The 19,269-nt window shown below is 37.0% G+C and overlaps 1 protein-coding gene and 1 long non-coding RNA gene across 7 annotated transcripts in view; one reads left to right on the top strand and one right to left on the bottom strand.

Annotated features, from left to right (window-relative positions):
- Window positions 1–1,309: 1,309 nt before the first annotated feature.
- The window catches only part of hnrpkl (heterogeneous nuclear ribonucleoprotein K, like), a 46,491-nt gene continuing 28,531 nt past the window's right edge, over window positions 1,310–19,269 (top strand). Inside the window, exons 1-4 of one of the 6 annotated variants that reach the window (XM_062031224.1) lie at window positions 1,310–1,440; window positions 14,352–14,432; window positions 17,593–17,690; window positions 17,789–17,845. In XM_062031224.1, coding sequence (XP_061887208.1) covers window positions 14,363–14,432; window positions 17,593–17,690; window positions 17,789–17,845 — 225 coding nt within the window. In that variant the 5' untranslated portion in view covers window positions 1,310–1,440; window positions 14,352–14,362. Of the gene's footprint in view, window positions 1,441–14,351; window positions 14,433–17,592; window positions 17,691–17,788; window positions 17,846–19,269 lie in introns of those variants that run through there. The other 5 variants (XM_062031221.1, XM_062031222.1, XM_062031223.1 and 2 more) reach the window with 5 other exon arrangements.
- LOC133638529 (uncharacterized) lies at window positions 10,280–17,641 on the bottom strand. The gene is made up of 2 exons (XR_009823642.1): window positions 17,567–17,641; window positions 10,280–13,489 (listed from the first exon to the last, which is right to left on the bottom strand). It is a non-coding gene; the product is annotated as an uncharacterized LOC133638529 (long non-coding RNA).

Below are 19,269 nucleotides of genomic sequence, written 5' to 3'. Positions count from 1 at the left end.
CACAACTAGGAAGGTAGAAGGTGGGGATTGAACCCCAGTAACCAGCAACGCTCCGATTGCTGGCACAGCCACACTACCCACTTCGCCACGCCATCCCTGTATAAATATATATATACAGGTATATATACATATATATATATGTATATATATATATACATATTTATACTTAGATGGATATACATGTATATATATATATATATATATATATATATATATATATATATATATATATATATATATATATATATATATATATATATATATATATATATATATATTTATACATAGATGGATATACATGTATGTATATATATATATATATATATATATATATATATATATATATATATATATATATATATATATATATATATATATATATATATATATATATATATATATATATATATCCATCTATGTATAAATATATATATATATATATTTATATATATATATATATATATATGCTTATAAGCTAAGGTCTGATCATCCTGTAGCTGGCCGCCTCTGGAGAGGGTGTATAGTGTTAAAGGCCGAAACATCCAATGACCCAGAGGAACTGATGATGCGCACCCGTAAATTTTATCCGTCAGGTCTTCCATTCACGTTCACTGTTCATTTTAATGTGTTAAGTCATTTTATGCATTTGTGTTTCGCACAAGAGGTAGAACATCTCACTCTGTGTTTTCTGGAATCTGTATATATATATATATATATATATATATATATATATATATATATATATATATATATATATATATATATATATATATATATATATATATATATATATCCATCTATGTATAAATATATATATATATATATATATATATATATATATATATATATATATATATATATATATATATATATATATATATATATCCATCTATGTATAAATATATATATATATATATATTTTTTTTTTTTTTTTTTTTTTTTTTCATACAAATAAAAAAGACGTTAAAGGCTCTTCAAAACAATATATTGAGTATTTCAGAGAAACATTCTACTTTTAATAGGATAAACTGAATCCATCCCACAATGGGGAAATTATGTGGTTGCAGAGCAGATTCCAAAAGTCCACAGAAGCACAGAATTAATCAGATTTACCTTTGTGGCTATCGTGCATTTTTATACAAAAATTTAATTAAATGCTATTTTTAAACCAACATGTCAGTCAGTCAAAGTGGAATTGCCTGCCAGTCCTGAAACGGATAAAAATAAACACTAACACATTGGTCGTTTGATAAAGCACTTCGTGTAATCCGAAAAGGCGGTGAGGTTCATAGTCCGACAAATGAGCGCTGTCCCCGCCTGCCAATGTTGCCCTTTTTCAACCTAACAAGCAAACCATTGTGCCAGCTCTCCTCGGCGCCTCCATGCTGTAAACTCTGTGAACGTTTCAAAGCAAGACGCAGTGGAAGGCAGTGGTTTCTTGTAAGTATTTGCGCCATGCATTTTTTTCGGTTAATATACCGACGTTGGTAACATATTTCTCCGCTAAAAAACCTCAGAAATGTCAACGTAATGGTTCCGCACAGTCGCAACGTGTGAACGGTAGGGGACACGCCTCGCGAGCTCAGGAGTGGCTAGCTTAGCTTAGCTGTTAGCATTAGCAAAGTCAACTTACCCGCTGAAAAACATTAGCTTGCTTGTACTTGATGTGATCGTTTGACACTCACACGCGGTAACTTTGAGTCTGGAGTGTCGTTATACTGAATAAACATTAGCGTCTTCCTTAAGTAGACTTTTTCAAGATATATTAAGGGTGCGCTTGTTTTGCTATCGAATCCACAAGTTAGCCTCGTTTCTGGAGGGGCGGGGCTGCTTTTGTTGTGGTGAAATGGCAATAGCGTGTAGTAATGTAATAGACTTGTATTGCACTGTATTTCTTACAAAAAATACTGCTTCGCTTTTTTCTTCGGATATTACATTATATATGTTGCAATTAGGGCTGGGCGATATGGCCTTTTATTAATATCTCGATATTTTTAGGCCATGTCACGAATCATGATACACGATATATATCTCGATATTTTGCCTTAGCCTTGAATGAACACTTGATGCATATAATCACACCAGTATGATGATTCTATCTGTCTACATTAAAACATTCTTGTTCATACTGCATTAATATATGCTCATTTTAAACTTTCATGCAGAGAGGGAAATCACAACTAAGTCAATGTACCAAAACTCTATTTATTAAACAGTTATTAAGCAGTGGCACAAACATTCATGTCATTTCTAAACAGAAAGTGCAAGATTGTCAGAGACATTTTAAAACAAGCTATCAGTGCACTTTTGTGCATGATGTCACTAAGATGACATATCAAACCAACACTAAATTAAAGTGCACTTTTTGTACTGAACGCCACTGCAATAGTTTAAAACAAATAAAGTGCTCTTTTGTGCAAGATGTCACACAAGATATTTCAATAACTGTCAAATAAAAATTAGCTGCATAATAGGAAATCAAATAGTGTATGTCCTTCGCTATGTGGTAGGTTACTGCGGACGTTATCTCCTTCTATTTTTTTCATACGGTGTTGATCTGGAAATGGTTGCTTCTGCATTTTGTTGGTGTGGCACCGAACGGAGATGTTGACATGCGGAGTTTCAAGCAGTCATTCTGTAGGGGGTGACTTTTCAAATGATGCTATAAATTAGCAGTGCTGCTACTTTTTGTAGCAACGCTTTTGCCGCATACTTGACTTATTACGGTTGTCTGTTGAACATCTTCCCGCTTGAAGCCAAACCACTGCCAGACGATGGACCCTGTGCGGTTTTTCTTGGGAATGAATTCTTCCTTTATTTGTTACCAGATTGGCACCTTCTTTCTCTCGTATTACCACTCGTACTGCTCCACTAGTGTAGTGGATTGTCCGAAGCTTAAACAGGCAACAAAAGTAGTTTAGTACAACAAATGTATTTACCCATTATCAGAAGTGCAGGTTGAATTAAGTTGGCCGTGCAGACAGACCACATGTTACTCCGGAGTAAACAAGACACACACAAGCCAAAATCACTGTCGAGTTCCGATCTTCTGCCATTTTTTATATGTCTCTTGTGCGTCATTGTTTGTTATCTAATGCGTCACGATTGTTTTGTTTTGGTTTTGTCTGTTCCAAAACAACCTTGTATCTCTTAGTCATATTTGGAAATTCTAAACATTCTGTAGACAGGTTGGCACAACTCCATATGCACCTTTGTCCCACTGGCACAGAATAGAAGAGAAATTAAATGAGCGTACATTCTTATTAGACATGCAATATAGGTCAAAGGTCAGAAATTCTACTACATACCCGCCTTCCAGGGTCTTACGACCCTGGACCAAAACAATTTCTGATGTAGACCACTCAGTTAAATCTCTACCACAGATAGAGGCAAAAACCTCAATGTTTTTATACGAGGCAAAAATTCCGTCTATGACCCTCCTTCAGAGCGATCGCTGTTACCAGCCTGCAGTAAAACCATCTCACAGAACACAATTAGTGGCCTACCCTTTGATTTATTAAAGGAATAACAAATACTTTGATCATGAACATCATTGAACATAAATAGATGAATGTATATAGACTTATGACTGTAAGACATTTGCAAAAATATTTTTCCCGGCATTTGCAATGGATGTAGTTACCAATATTGTTAATTACCAATTAATTTTGAACACACAACTGAATTTCGTATGAGTCCATGTTCGATTAGAGCTCGTATAGATGGCTCGGTGGTGCCTCAGGCTGGTGGCCTGCCGACACCTCGTTGGGCTTTTGGCTGCCTTGGTGAAGAAAGAGATCCACTCAAACAGTCTGTCTCTGTCTCTTCTTGGGGTGTGGTTCAGTCCATTGGGCAGACTGTGCAATGGCATGTGCGCGCTGGCCACTTTGGGGAAAAGCTGAGAAAAAGTTGGAGCTGTGGGGTCTTTGGGGAAGGCGGGGGAAGAGTATGGGGCGTGGGGCTCTGGTCCAGGCCCTCGGCTTGCTTCAGGCCTCCTCGCTGCTTCGGCACTCCCGACACTTCTTTCCACAGCTGCTGGAGTCCCGGTGGACACATTGGCTGGCAACCTTAGTTGTTCTCGTCATCGCTGGCAAGGTGTTGTCTCTCCTCTCGGTTCCTTCCAGTCAGGTATCGGGTGTTGGTCCTGGATTGGCTTTGACCGTGCCCCTCTTAGTGAGTGCAAGGGAATCTGGGGTGGCTGCTTTCATCCTCAAATCTGCACAGAGGAACTGGCACACAAATTCTACATTTTGCAAACTTACCATTTTGGTCTCATGGTCTTTCCACCTTCCTAGGAAGCTGCTGGTCCTGAGAAGTGCTGATCTTGTGACTGAAGATGATAACCTGTTTTCTTAAAATAGGTGCCGTTGTTTGACCTAATCTTTTTGGGGAAACCATGTCGGGATATGAGATAATTCACAAAACATTTAATTACTGAATTGGCACCCTCCTTTGAGGTTGGGGTTGCTTTCGCCAACCACTGCAATTGTCAATCTAAATCATTACGTTCCTTTATCCTTGTATCGGATTGATCATATCGATTAAATAAAACCTCAACACGCTCAAACTTGACCCAATCCAAACTCACCTCCCCCGTCTGTCCCTCTCACAGGGACAGTGTTAGTCGTAGTAATAGTAATAGTAATAGTAATAGTAATAGTAGTAGTAGTAGTAGTAGTAGTAGTTTCAGAAACATCCAAGAAAAAGAAAAGACAGCTGATAGTCAAGTGCAGCAAGAACAGAGGCGGAGGACAGGTCATGTTTGAGGTCACTGTTCACTTTTGCAATAGTACTTTGATATTTTACAACACCTAGTGAATTATTGTGGCCTCAACAATTCACTAAATAGTTGTATTTAATTTAGTCTATCTATGATGGGACAATGCACATAAACATTAAATTCAGAAACAGATATGTTCTGTACCAGATTATATCTAAATAGCTACTTTCCATCTGCAGTCCCTGGCTACCTAAATTAAAGGGATCCAAAAATCAAGCAATAAAATGATGACACTAATTAATCATAATAAATATATACATTCATAATAATCAATAATTAATCAAAAATAATCATACTGTAGCATGTAATCAATTATAAGAAAAGTCACCAAATGCCCCTTCATGGACACATACTTACCATACAATACAACCACACCTTATTTACATCATCACACAAAGACTATACATGCTCTTGTTCACATCTGTCATCATTCGTAAAAACAACCAAGATTTTAACAGCCATACCTCACAATTTACAACAAAAATGCTCTCATAGATAAATATAATACTCATTAAATTGATGTGTCAACATAATGCCCATCTTAGTGACCGTGTGAGCAGCCTTGATTGCTCCAAAGCCACCTTTTAACTTCAAATTTTCTATTCCTTTTGTTATAACGTGGAGAAGGCTAATTGGTCTGTACATGTTCTGGTCTTCTTTATTTCCTGCTTTATGGATTTAATTATAGTAGCAGTTTCTCGACGTGGTAGGGAAAGTGTTTTCCGTTATTGATTTATTTATCAATCGTTGTTATACGAGCAATAATACAATCCTTATATGTTTTTAGGAAGATAGTGTCCAACCCATATATATATATCTCTAGATCGTGAGTCTGATAATGCAGTGAAGATTTTGTTTAACTTTGTTTCATTTGTTAATACTAAAATTAGTCCATCCTGAATAAATGACAATTATCTGCACTGATTTTGAGGGATTTTTTATTCAGGGTTTGTACAGACTGGATGAAATGTTCATTAAAATTATTACTTATGTCCAGACTGTCTGCGATAGTAGCGCCATTGATATTTAATGTTATAGTGTTGTTTCTTGTTTGCTCTTTTTCCGTAAGTTTGTATCTGGTTTTCCATAACTTTCTAATGTTCCCTTTTGCAGCTTTAATTAATTCTAAGTGAAAGTCAGCCTTAGACTTCCGCATAAACATTGTAACTTTGTTCCTCCAAACTTTTAAAATCATACGATCTGTATTTAGACCTGTTTTAATTGCTCTTTTGAGAGCTGAGTCCCGATGTCTTATTAGAATCCAAATTGTTTTATTAATCCAAGGTATTTTTTTTTTTTTTTAGCACTCTTCTTTCTGGTTTTGTATTAGTTTATTTACAGATGATCTCTTTGATTTTTGTCATCCAATTGTAATTCTAGTAGGGCTGCTTATCATTTGTATCATGTAGAAGCCGTTTATAATATCCTTAAGTTTCTTTCTACGCGTCTTATTTAACCAATCCAGATTAACGTCCCCCATGACGTTACTTCTTTCATACTATGCTGTTTTAGGATGTCTGAAAATGAATCAAGAAAAATGTCTTTAGCTGTGGTCGGTCGGTATACTACAATTACCTTGAAATACATTTCTGAGGAAAATGTGATTTTAATTTCAACATACTCAAATTGATCTACTTTTAATGTTTTCCCTTTCATAAATCATAATTCCCCCCCTTTGTCACTCGATCTGTATTTTCTGTAATCTTGTCCCCCGGGACATTAATTAGAACAAAAGTTGTTGTGGGTTTTAACCATGTCTCTGATAGACACGGTAATCCGGATTAGAGTCTGACAGTAACTGCTGTATTTGTTCAGTATGTTTCCTGTGGTAGAAAGTTTAATAATGCGGACACGTTTGTTACTGAATACTTTCTACAGATTTCTGTCTCTAAGCGACTTTGTGTATGTAATAAGTAACTACAATTTTTTGATGTGCTTAAATTTGTTATTTTGGCTCAGCTGTTGTATAGCTGCTAGCTCCTTGTAGCCTACAGCAGGAATGTCCAAATTGCAACCAATAGCTATGTTTTTAACAGACAACCGAAATAATTGAAAATGTGGTATTTGCGTATCGGTTCAATCAGCGGCAGCTACGCCCTGTTTTATCATTTGACCTAAATTTTTGGTTTCGTAGGCAGGACAGAGGGAACAATGTGGGTCATTAGTTGTCCATCTTACACCATTCTAATTGTTGTAAGGATAGTTCACATGAGCGGCCATACCTTGAATCCCACCATATATAAGAGTCAAAAGGCTCCTATTATGAGTCGTCTAATTGGTGATCATACACTTTGGCGGTTTGGGTGGCAGGGCACACGGACGCACCTCCGTCAGCCAGTGCTAGGACAGTTGGAGCAGTCCCCATCCTCCACTCGTTCCCCAGTAGTTGTCAGCTGATGTCGTGCTGTCAGGCAACATCAGGAAGTTCCTTCTGTGCGGTATTGAATTGTCAGGGCACAGTTCGTAAGCAGGTCATTACAAGGTGTGTGCAGGTTGACCACAAAGGAATGCTTCAAAGATTGTGTTGAACATTGTCCGTTGACACTTATGTCCAGCAGGGGTCTGTTTGTATCCTGCTGTTCGTCCTGCTGTCACACCTGTATTTTTTGTGAGCATGTTCTGGCTACAACTTTGGAGCTTGTCTTGTTCAGAGAAGCTGGCAGTCCCCCGGCTGCACATCCTTTCCACCCTCGCTTGACACAACCGTGGCTACCACCCAAGTCCGTCTGTATGGTTTTACGTTTTGTTGAGGTTTTTTCCTCCAGAATTTGGAACTCAAAACATGTACACCCATCGTTTTCATATCCTCTCGGTTAGTTCAATTTTGCATATCACGTTTTAAAATTACAGTCTTAACTATCCCGTTAATTGCTAATCAATAACCTTAATTCAAAGATTATACGTACTACTTCATGTGTATTTAAGTACCCTTTTAATTCACTTAAAGATTATCTATAAGTTAATTTAAACTATCATTTGTCTATCAGTAGGCGCGAGCAAGCTGTCATGCTTGCACTCTGACCTCCTGCTGTACGTGATATTCTCCAAAACAAAAGAATGTATTTATTCACGTTTCTCCTTATCTTTCAGCTAAATCTTTTAATCTTTTAACTTTTAACGTCCGCACTGTTTTTATTTTTATTGTCTGCATTTTAATTTTGCTTTTATTTTCTTTCATTTCACTTTGTTGTCTGTGAAGCACTTTGAGTCTGCCCTTTCCTGGAAAAACGCCACACAAACAAAGCTGCCCCGCCTTGCCTTGCCTGTCTCCGACTGGTTATCCAACCTAGTCACAACAAACACACAAGGCCATGCTCTAAGCGCCAGGCTTAATCACACTTCTCCTCTTTTTAACACTTTACATATCGGCTCTTATTCTATTTATTAATGTAGGCTGTTATTTGTAATTATTATTCAACACTATTCACAGCAAACGGTTGTAAAGTTATAGTTATTCGCATTATACTCTCAAAATCTATAGCTAATTGAAAGCTGTTGAGATCTGGTTTGCCTCCTTCATCTCAGTGGCCTAGTGGTTAGAGTGTCCGCCCTGAGATCGGCAGGTCGCAAGTTCAAAACCCCGGCCGAGTCATACCAAAGACTATAAAAATTTTTGGAGCCAAATCACCAAAAATGATTCCCGGGCGCGGCACCGCTGCTGCCCACCGCTCCCCCCACCTCCCAGGGGCGATCACGGGAATGGGCCAAATGCAGAGGACAAATTCCACCATACCCAGTGTGTGTGTGACAATCACCGGCACCCCAACTTTAATTCTAACTTCATTCTGTCATGCCATTATCCTCTTCTAGCTCAACATCCAGAAGTATGGTGTACTGCAATGTCTAAATAAAAATATAAATTACTCCAAACTAAAATGTCGGACTGCACTTTAAAGTTACTTTTATTAAATTAATTTCCAAACTAACCACCACCACAGCAGACATCTTCCTCAATCCTATCCCAATACTCCCATAAATTAGAAAGGTGTTTCACAACAGTGGTTAAGTAGTTATTTTAAGTAATAGATCTCAATATGTAGAAATTAATAAGACTAAATCTTTACCAGAAAGAGTAACTTGACAGAGTATATGAACTAACTTCTTGAGAATAATAATTGATCATAAATATGTTTGAAGCCACATATTGAACATATTAAAGAAAAATATCCAAATCCATTGCTATCCGGTATAAAGTAAAACACATGCTGAATAAGAAATGTCTGCACATGTTATATTATTCATTTATTTTTCCATATGTAATATTGTTTTGAAGTTTGGGGAAATGTTTATAGAAGAAATATAGACCCAATACTTAAACTTAAAATGCTCATTTCAATATTACACAAAGCATTATTGTTATGATCATACCAATCTATTTTTTATAAGTCATAATGTGTTAAATGTTCAGATAATTTAATTTTAAAACAATGGCAATTATGTTTCCGAGTAAAGAACAACAGCCTTCCAGTTTGTATTCTTAGCTTGTTTACATTATGAGGAGAAAACTATCATTTACGGGGATATTGATTTTTGAAATAGGTCAAGTAAAATAAAATAAAAACACAAATGTATTTCAGTTTTAGGAGTTAAATGATGTACCATCCTCAGTGATGAGCTGAACACATGTAGTTTTTTGTTATGGTTTTGGAGACCTTTGAAAGGTAAAGTTTTTTGAACATTATAAAATATAGTAACAATTACTTTCATCTTTTAACGTTGATGTTCCAGGTAATTTAATGTTCAGTAAATGTATATCATAGGCCAATATAAGCTTTGGCTTCCGCCTATTCTTTTTTCGGTCATTCTTTTTTCTTTTCTTTTCTGTGTGTAAATGTGTATGATTGTTAATATGTCTAATTTACTGTTAAACTGCTCACACAAATTGGTTGATGGTTGATTATATGACCAAAATAAACTTATTTCATTTATTCATTCATTATCTATCGCACTCATAGTTTTATTCCATTTTGCATGTAATTATCCCCTTTCACTCAAACAACTAAACAAACAAACAATTAAACAAACTTGCAGCTAACCACAATCAACAGCATACCATTTACGAATACCTTCATTTGTCACTTTCTCATCTTTTCTTCACTTTCGTTTTCCTTTACAAACAACATCCTGTATCCATCTCTTCCTTACACTTCACACAATGTTTCTATTTTCTGTTCTCCTAGAAACCATTCACATAACGTAAGGTTATAAACATCCTTTTCCCATATTTTCTCAAACCATCCTCTTCACCCTCAATCTGTTTTTTCACCTGCTCTCTCTTCCTCTCTCTCTCACTTTCTCTCCTTCTCTCACAATACAAACACAATAATCCAAAATAATCAGTCTTATAAAATAATTTTAGCTTTAGATATGATTTAGGGCAGTGGTTTTCAAACTTTTTTTTCCCCAGTAAAATAAAGAAATAAAATACAGCATAATGTCATCATTTTCTGATTTATTAAATTGTATAACAGTGCACCATATTGCTCATTTGTTGTGGTCTTACTTGACTTATTTGGACAAACAAAAAAAATAAGAATAACTAAAACGTTTTAAAAATTAAACAAGTGATTAAATTATAATAAAGATTTCTATACATATAATCAATCATCAACCTTCTTTGGATATTGTAATAGAGATCCATCTGGGCTCGTGAACTTGATTCTAAATATTTATTTTGTTGAAGAATTATTCTTCTATAATTATATTTATAAAGGATTTTGAATTGTCGCTATTTTTAAAATATTTAAAATCTCAGGTACCCCTTGGCATACCTTCAAGTACCCCCCTTTTTTGTCCGGGCGGAAACACCATACCCTCCTTTGAGAACTACTGGTTTAGCCTATAAAAAAAATCCTTTGTCTCATACATCATTAGACTGTACAACTCCTCTTTGGGGGGGCTAGGATGACAGGGAATGCAAAACAATAACAGTGCAATACTTTTTTATATCATGGTCGTTAATGCCTAGTTTCTCTTATTTTACTGTTCTATTTTTATTCTCCTTGTAATATTTTTCTATTTTGTTTCCATTTATACCCTTATTAGTTACTGTTTACTTTTTACTTCTTCTTCCTGAGGGAACTCTCCTGAAGGAATCAATAACGTTTTATCTGTCTATCTATCTATCTATTACTAACCCGAGCACAATTCATGACGTCATGCTCATCTTGCAGACAGTTATTTCCATTTAGTTTTATTCTCTACATGTAATTCTACATGCACCAATGTCACATAGAAATTTGCTTTCTTTGTTATTTATTTACATTATTATTTCTGGTTTACTTGCTGTCCGTTTATTTAAGTTCTCATTTTTTGGTCTGTCTTCCTTCTGATTAGAATTTGTTTAACGCTTCTCTACGTTTTGTTTTGACTGTGGCGCTGAGTGTCGACGCTTATCTGTACTTCTTCAGACTACATGTTTCACAGTTTGCACAGATGCCCTTAGATGTTTTAGAATATAAATTTTACTTTTATTTTATTGTGTGTTTATTCCTAAAAAAAATTAAAATGTCAATGTATAATCAATTTATCTTTATCAAATTTAATTCAATATTATTAATTTATTTGTTGTATAACTATTAATTCAAAGTTACAATGTGTCCTAATCTAGGATGTGCGTGCGTGTGTGTTTGTCTCAACTTCCACACAGGAACTGGATGGATCAGATAAGCAACAAGGCTGTTCAATACAGTATATTACACACATAATTAATGACTAATGAATTTAACAATGCTTCAATGTCCCAGTCCAAATGTATGTATTGATATTTAAATGTTTATTTATTCATATACAGTATATTTTATTTTTCCTATTATCAAAACCAACCTGTCAGCCTTCTGTTCAGATTTGAGTACAGCTGTCCACTATATATATTTATATATATATTTTTTATTTATTTATTTTTGTATTCTTTAAACCTAGCTCAATGCTAAACTAATCCAATGCTATGCTAACTCAATGCTAACCTAGCTTAATGCTAACCTAGCTCAATGCTATCCTAGCTCAATGCTATCCTAACATTGTCACACCTCTTCGGCCCACGCCACAGCCTCGTCACCCGCACACATCCCTTATCTTAAAATGTCTTCCAACTGAGACTCCTTTTTTTATTTTTTATTTTTTTTTATTTTATTTTTTTTTATATGCGTCACACAGTCACTCACACAGAGAATTTACCAGCACAGTTAAAAGTAAATGCAATAGACAACTATTTTTCTCATCCAGAAGCACAGCTGTATCATATCAGAACCTTAATAATAAGAACAACATTTATCATTCACTCTTAGATGGACAAATAGTCAAGTTTGGGTCAAGTTTAAGGAGGGTATTCTGGAATTCCCTGCTTAGGCTGCTGCCCCCGCGATCCAACCTCAGAGAGCGGAATAAGATAATTAAATGGATAGATCATTCACTCATATGTTTTCTGTACATAAACTTTGTCTACTTTCTCACACGCACACACATTTTAGACAATTTCCCAACTTTTACAGATAGCGGGGCTGTGAGAAAAAGCGTGAAGGGAGGTTGCGAGAGGGGGTGAAGAAAAGGAAGGGGGGAATTAAACCAGATAAGAAACCAGGTGCTACACAAAAGTTATTAAATTACGCATATATCTAAATGTACCAACATAAACTGAATCACTCAATACACACACATTTCAGCATTCATCATTATACACACACATTGTTAAATTACCATACCACCCCATTGTCCGGACAAATATAAACAACTAATGCACGCGTGCTTTTGTGGAATCGGCCGTCTCATATCACAAAAACCAGGTTCCATCATTGCTCATAAAACGGCGATTAACCCGTTTCATTGGAGCAGCACCTGCGTTATCAAACTGACCAACACGGATCACTGGCCTCTAAGGCGCCATAGGACCACCAGGAATCACCCGGCAATCCTACAGACATCGTGTCTGGTCAGTCCCATACAGTTTCACCAAGTTTCACCAAAGCTCTACCATATGGAGCCCGAGACGCCAACTGTCTATTCTGCAGCCATTTAAACAGATTCGTGACAACTTGGCTCAGTTGATCTCCTTTACCGGAGTCACTGAATGGTCACCTAATAAGAGGCTTTTTTACACGCTGAGTCACAAGGACTAGGGACCGCTGCAGTTTCCACATAGACAGGTGTCTCGCACTTTCACAGACGTATCAATTTTATATGGGCCAAATGTCACACCAGTTAGCAAACCTTGCCTTAAATTTATCTTTGTCCAACTCTGGCTAAATCTGATGCACTTGCAGAAAGAAGCATCCTCTGCCAGCAACGACAGAGGATGAAGAGGTTAAAATAAATTTTTTGTCTCACATCGTCTGTGCTTCTACACTCCAAAACACCAAAATTCTAATAACAATCCCCTTATGTTAAAAACAAGAAATCACAAGTTTTCAACAAACACACAGACAAATGATCACATATAAAACAACTCAATCCAACCATAATTTACCCCATTCCAGGTTGTTTTTGGAGAACCTGACTAAACCTATCTTTTATCAAAAATAGATTCAGCAATTAGTCTTATCGATCCGGCTCTCTCCAGGCAGAAAATGTTTACACTTTAAGCAAAACGCTTACCTTGTTATGCGCGCGTGCAGCACACTGTCTGCCTGACAGAGAGAGTGGGAGCGGCTGTCGACCTGTAGCTTCTAAACCATCCTGTTCGTGACGCCAATTTGTGTAGTGGATTGTCCGAAGCTTAAACAGGCAACAAAAGTAGTTTAGTACAACAAATGTATTTACCCATTATCAGAAGTGCAGGTTGAATTAAGTTGGCCGTGCAGACAGACCACATGTTACTCCGGAGTAAACAAGACACACACAAGCCAAAATCACTGTCGAGTTCCGGTCTTCTGCCATTTTTTATATGTCTCTTGTGCGTCATTGTTTATCTAATGCGTCACGATTGTTTTGTTTTGGTTTTGTCTGTTCCAAAACAACCTTGTATCTCTTAGTCATATTTGGAAATTCTAAACATTCTGTAAACAGGTTGGCACAACTCCATATTCACCTTTGTCCCACTGGCACAGAATAGAAGAGAAATTAAATGAGCGTACATTCTTATTAGACATGCAATATAGGTCAAAGGTCAGAAATTCTACTACACTAGCACCACAGCTAACGTTACCTATGTCTTTACCTCTCTGCTCCGCGAGAGCGTATGACAGTATGTGACGTATGTAAGAAGGTGCGCTTGTTTTATGTCTCTGTGAGAAGGAGTGACAAGAAAGAGTGAGACAAGCCTGTAGTGTAATGCCCGCAGCTAAAAGCAACTGCGTGAGAACGTATACTCGAATATCACGATATAGTCATTTTCTAAATCGCACAGAGACAAACCCGCGATATAGCGAGTATTTTCGATATATTGCCCAGCCCTAGTTGCAATATGTGTTTATTAAGATTGGTTGCCACACAAACATAAAATATGTCTTACTTAACTTACTGTTCAAATTAAAATAAAATATGTCTTACTTAACTTACTGTTCAAATTAAACTATATGCTGTGATGTCTTTGCATGTTTTTGATCAATACATTATGCCCACTTTTTTTCCACTGCAGGTGAAGAAGCAATGGAAGTGCAACTTGAACAGTCGGACGAAGACCTCGCATTTAGCAACGCAGATGCTAATGGTGAGATCAGTGAGTTTGGTTGTTTTATGTTTTTTAGATATACACTACCGTTCAAAAGTTTGGGGTCACATTGAAATGTCCTTATTTTTGAAGGAAAAACACTGTACTTTTCAATGAAGATAACTTTAAACTAGTCTTAACTTTAAATAAATACACTCTATACATTGCTAATGTGGTAAATGACTATTCTAGCTGCAAATGTCTGGTTTTTGGTGCAATATCTACATAGGTGTATAGAGGCCCATTTCCAGCAACTATCACTCCAGTGTTCTAATGGTACAATGTGTTTGCTCATTGGCTCAGAAGGCTAATTGATGATTAGAAAACCCTTGTGCAATTATGTTCACACATCTGAAAACAGTTTAGCTCGTTACAGAAGCTACAAAAATGACCTTCCTTTGAACAGATTGAGTTTCTGGAGCATCACATTTGTGGGGTCAATTAAACGCTCAAAATGGCCAGAAAAAGAGAACTTTCATCTGAAACACGACAGTCTATTCTTGTTCTTAGAAATGAAGGCTATTCCACAAAATTGTTTGGGTGACCCCAAACTTTTGAACGGTAGTGTACGGTAAATGAGTGCACACTTTGTTCTTCAACCAAACCAAAACAAGCAAGTCTACTCATGGGAGGAGAATACATTAAAAATCTGGCTGGTTCTATGTAGCATGTGGACCTGCTGTTCTGTGGCTCCCAAGCCCATTTTTTAATCCAGGAAGGGAACACGGTGAATCTGAGTGTACTCCAGTCTGTTGTTGGCTGCCCAGTGAAAGCAAGTCACTGGGGTGAAACATACTGCAGACACAGCACTTCATGTACAGTATATGTCCACATTAGTCAAAGTAGTACCCTTGTACAATTACTGTCTCACTATGGGTACTATTTATAATATCCCCGTAGTTGTCTACAGACATATTTCTGGTTTAAAGGGGTCATATCATGCTTTTTTTCCCTACATTGTAAACACCTCTCCGTGGTCTGTATAACATGTAATGGTGGTTCTTTGGTGAAAAATATAAACTAATCTTCAAGCCAATTTTTTTCTCCCTTTTAAAACTTTGAGAGGTGGAGTTGTTAGATGCAATTACAAATTACATGATGGTATTACGTTCACACCCCAACACTGTATTGCCTAACAATCAGTAATCATGATTTCAGTATTGATAAAAATAATGTTAATGATTATTTTGGCCATAATTGTGCAGCCCTATGTGTAAGACTAGATTTCATACATGAACCCTATTTTTATCTACATGGACAAAAAGTGCAGTTACGACTTATGGCCATCAGGTGCCATCTTTCAAAATTCTTACATTTGTTTTTATTTTTGAATCTCTTATGTCCTGTAAGTGGTATCTTGCACAATTTTCACATTTATTTTAGTTATTATTATTTATTTTTTTCTGCCATATTACTTTGTTTATAAGGCTTTTGTTGTTTTCATATTTACATTCAATTTCAGTATATTTCTGGTTTAAAGGGGTCATATCATGTTTTTTCCTTTACATTTTAAACACCTCTCTGTGGTCTACATAACATGTAATGGTGGTTCTTTGGTGAAAAAAATAGACCAATCTTCAAGCCAATTTTTTGCTCCCTTTTAAAACGTTATGAGAGGTGGAGTTGTTAGATGCAAATTAACCTCTCCTCACCACGCCCCCTCACGCTGTGTGAGCATTCGCCCCAACCTGCAGCTTTCAATCAATCAATCAAAGTTTATTTATATAGCCCTTAATCTCAAAAACCCACATCAGGGCAAGAAAAAACTCAACCCAATGGGAACAATGAGAAACCTTGGAAGGGACTGCAGATTTATTTTGAGTGACTTTCACCACAACACAATATCCCAGTTAATATATCTAGGCCAGCGGCTCACCGTAGTTTGTTGTCTGCACTAAGGAAGAAGGCAATGCGGTCAGACGAAAGAGAGGAAGGAAGCTCTGCTGACGTACAGGTCTGGAACTATGCGCTGACTAAGGTTTAACTTCTACTAAGTCCAGCTTTCTAATGCTAGGTTCTGGACGTATACATGTGTATATTGACAATAAAAGGCTTTTCTATTATATATCATGTAAATAGCTGCACGGCTGCTTCGAGTTGGAAACAAATAGAGGCTCAAGGCTATTAGGTAAGCTACGTGCTACATGGCGAACATACTAACAGATTATATAACTTACTTGTCCAATACCAAACACAGTAGGCACTGATTCAATTAAAAGTCGTTTTTAGAAAAATCATTATTTTGCCGCAGGACGATGACGCTATTGTCTTACAGTAGAAGGTAAGCTAAAAAGAAAAGGCACACACACAATGAACCCCTGAGAAGTGACCAGTAGTGTACTGTACTGGGCAGCAAATGACGTGGACGGCCCTGCCTCCCCAAAATGGCTGCAGCCTGGACACAACAAATCGAGCTTACATTGCTAAAGTGCCATTCACACATTTGTAACCTACTGTTATTACAATTTCATTGTGTCCTTCATTGCCTTAAATAGTTGGCACCAAGCACCCCGTTAAAAGTGTTTTTCGGAAAATAAATTTTTTTGTGAAGGTTTGTGGGTGAAGCAGAACCCACGGAGTGACTTCTTCACTGTTAAAGAAACATTGCTGCGAAACAAAAAATTTAGCCAGGCCCTTTCACTTCTTCAGATGAGACTGGAGGTGTGAATAGTGTCCTGAGTTCGGTAACACAACCAATAACATTTTCGTTGTGGAGTTGTGTTTTAGGCATTTTGTCGTCTTATCTACAGATGCGCGCGCATAAACTAAAAATGGCACACACGCGCAAGGCAGTTTGTGTAGTTTTATACTACCGGTATATATGGACAATCCACTGACGATGTTCCCAATTTGTGACGTCACCAATTGTGCACATTCCAAATGGGCCGTTTGGAGGAAGTAAATAGAAAAGCAAAAGTTTTATACATAACTATGCAACGCCTCCACGCTTTTGATTTTCGGGATTTATGCAGATCCCAAATGCACAGCAGCAGGTACCAATAGGTAAGAGAAGTTGGTGTTGCATGATAGGGCCTCTTTAAAACCGCATTCTAGGTGCTAATCGTAGCAAGCCAATATTGATCACCAAAAGCCTTGTTTAACATTCAGTAGGCCCTAATTGTACCCCCGGTGGTATTCATTACCTCTCATTGACGGTCTTTCCTCACAGGTAAGCGGCCGGCAGAGGACATGGACGAGGAGCACGCCTTTAAACGCTCTCGCAACGCAGAAGAGATGTTAGAATTGCGCGTGCTGCTCCAGAGCAAAGTGAGGACAGGTTCCACCTTCTTCGCACCGTTGTTTGTTTTTGTCTGTCCGTTCAATTTGTTTCCTCTTTCTGAGAATGACCCCCTGCCGTTTCACAGAATGCCGGCGCCGTTATCGGAAAGGGCGGCAAGAACATCAAGGCCCTGCGCACCGACGTGAGTAAACAGACGAAACACTGCATTTAAGTTGCAACATCTGTTAAATTATTTTTTTAGGCACAATAATACCACCTTGCTGGCTCATTCCCCTAATTAGTTTCCCCAGTTTTTTAAATGTAAAATCCAAATAAAAGAAAATGGAGTACTTCCAATACATGACATATTTTAGCCCCACAAGGTTGAAGATTTAATGAATCAACAGGTTTTCCAAATTAATTTTATTACAGGAACTTAAATGTTTGTAGTGATTTGGATGGTTAATTGTATCCCACCAGTATATATTTGATTTAAACATTTATACTTTTTGTTGAGGTGGAATCTTGGGCCACCTCACGATTAAATTATAAATCGATTTTTTTTATACATCTTTTTTATATTGTATATTATTATTTTATTGTATGTTATGTATTATAAATGCATTATATTTATTAATGATAATTTTGAAAGGCTTCTCCTTTGTCTGCTAACGTATGCAGTATTGACTTGTTTCTGGCTATTAGATATGAGCGCACACAGCATTGCTCCACAGTGGAACCTCGATTTACAAACTTAATTGGTTCTTGAACTGGGTCGTGAATCAAAAAGTTTGTATAGAGAAGCAAATTTCTCCTGTATTTCTGTCCTGTATGCCCTGCTCTGCCAACACGCGCATACAAACAGAAATCTCTTTGGTGCCCTCACAAATGACCAGGAACCACAAAAATCCTTAACTTTAACAACCATATCACTACAATAATGAACATTTAAAAAAGATGCATAAAGGAAGGGGGCGGGGCGAAAGTGCCGTGTGTGTCTGCAGAAAAAGCTGAACAAGAGGTATCTCCTCTTCTCCTTCGCTGTGTACGTAGTCTGCTCTGGCATATTTTTCCAAACAAGTTTGGTCTCCTCACAATTAAAATTTGTTGTGGTATAAAGCATGTTTTGTCGGTTCTTCCATACTTGCAAGAGCCATTAATGTACTCTTCATAAAATGTCTTTTTTTTTTTTTTTTTACTCCACAACGATTCCCTCCTTCTTTCCATGCTTGCTATCTTATTAGGACTCATTTTGAGTTAGCAAAATGGACACAACTCGTCAAAATGGGGGAAAAAACACAGAAAAGGCACACACACAATGAACCCCTGAGAAGTGACCAGTAGTGTACTGTACTGGGCAGCAAATGACGTGGACGGCCCTGCCTCCCCAAAATGGCTGCAGCCTGGACACAAATTCAATGAATGAATAAAGCGTTTGTACACAAAGATATGGTTGACACACAGAGGCATATTTGGCCCAATCTAAAAGTTTGGAAACTGAGAAGTAACAAATAGAGGGGTTTGTAAATCGAGGTTTCACTGCTGCCTCTTCAATCTTTCTTGATTACCGTCACCCTGGATTGACGATTCAGGGACAATCATATTTTATTTAAAACGATGAGCTCC

This window comes from Entelurus aequoreus, linkage group LG21, assembly GCF_033978785.1.
Source record: "Entelurus aequoreus isolate RoL-2023_Sb linkage group LG21, RoL_Eaeq_v1.1, whole genome shotgun sequence".
Classification (NCBI taxonomy): domain Eukaryota; kingdom Metazoa; phylum Chordata; class Actinopteri; order Syngnathiformes; family Syngnathidae; genus Entelurus; species Entelurus aequoreus.
This window is presented reverse-complemented; position numbering and strand designations above follow the sequence as displayed.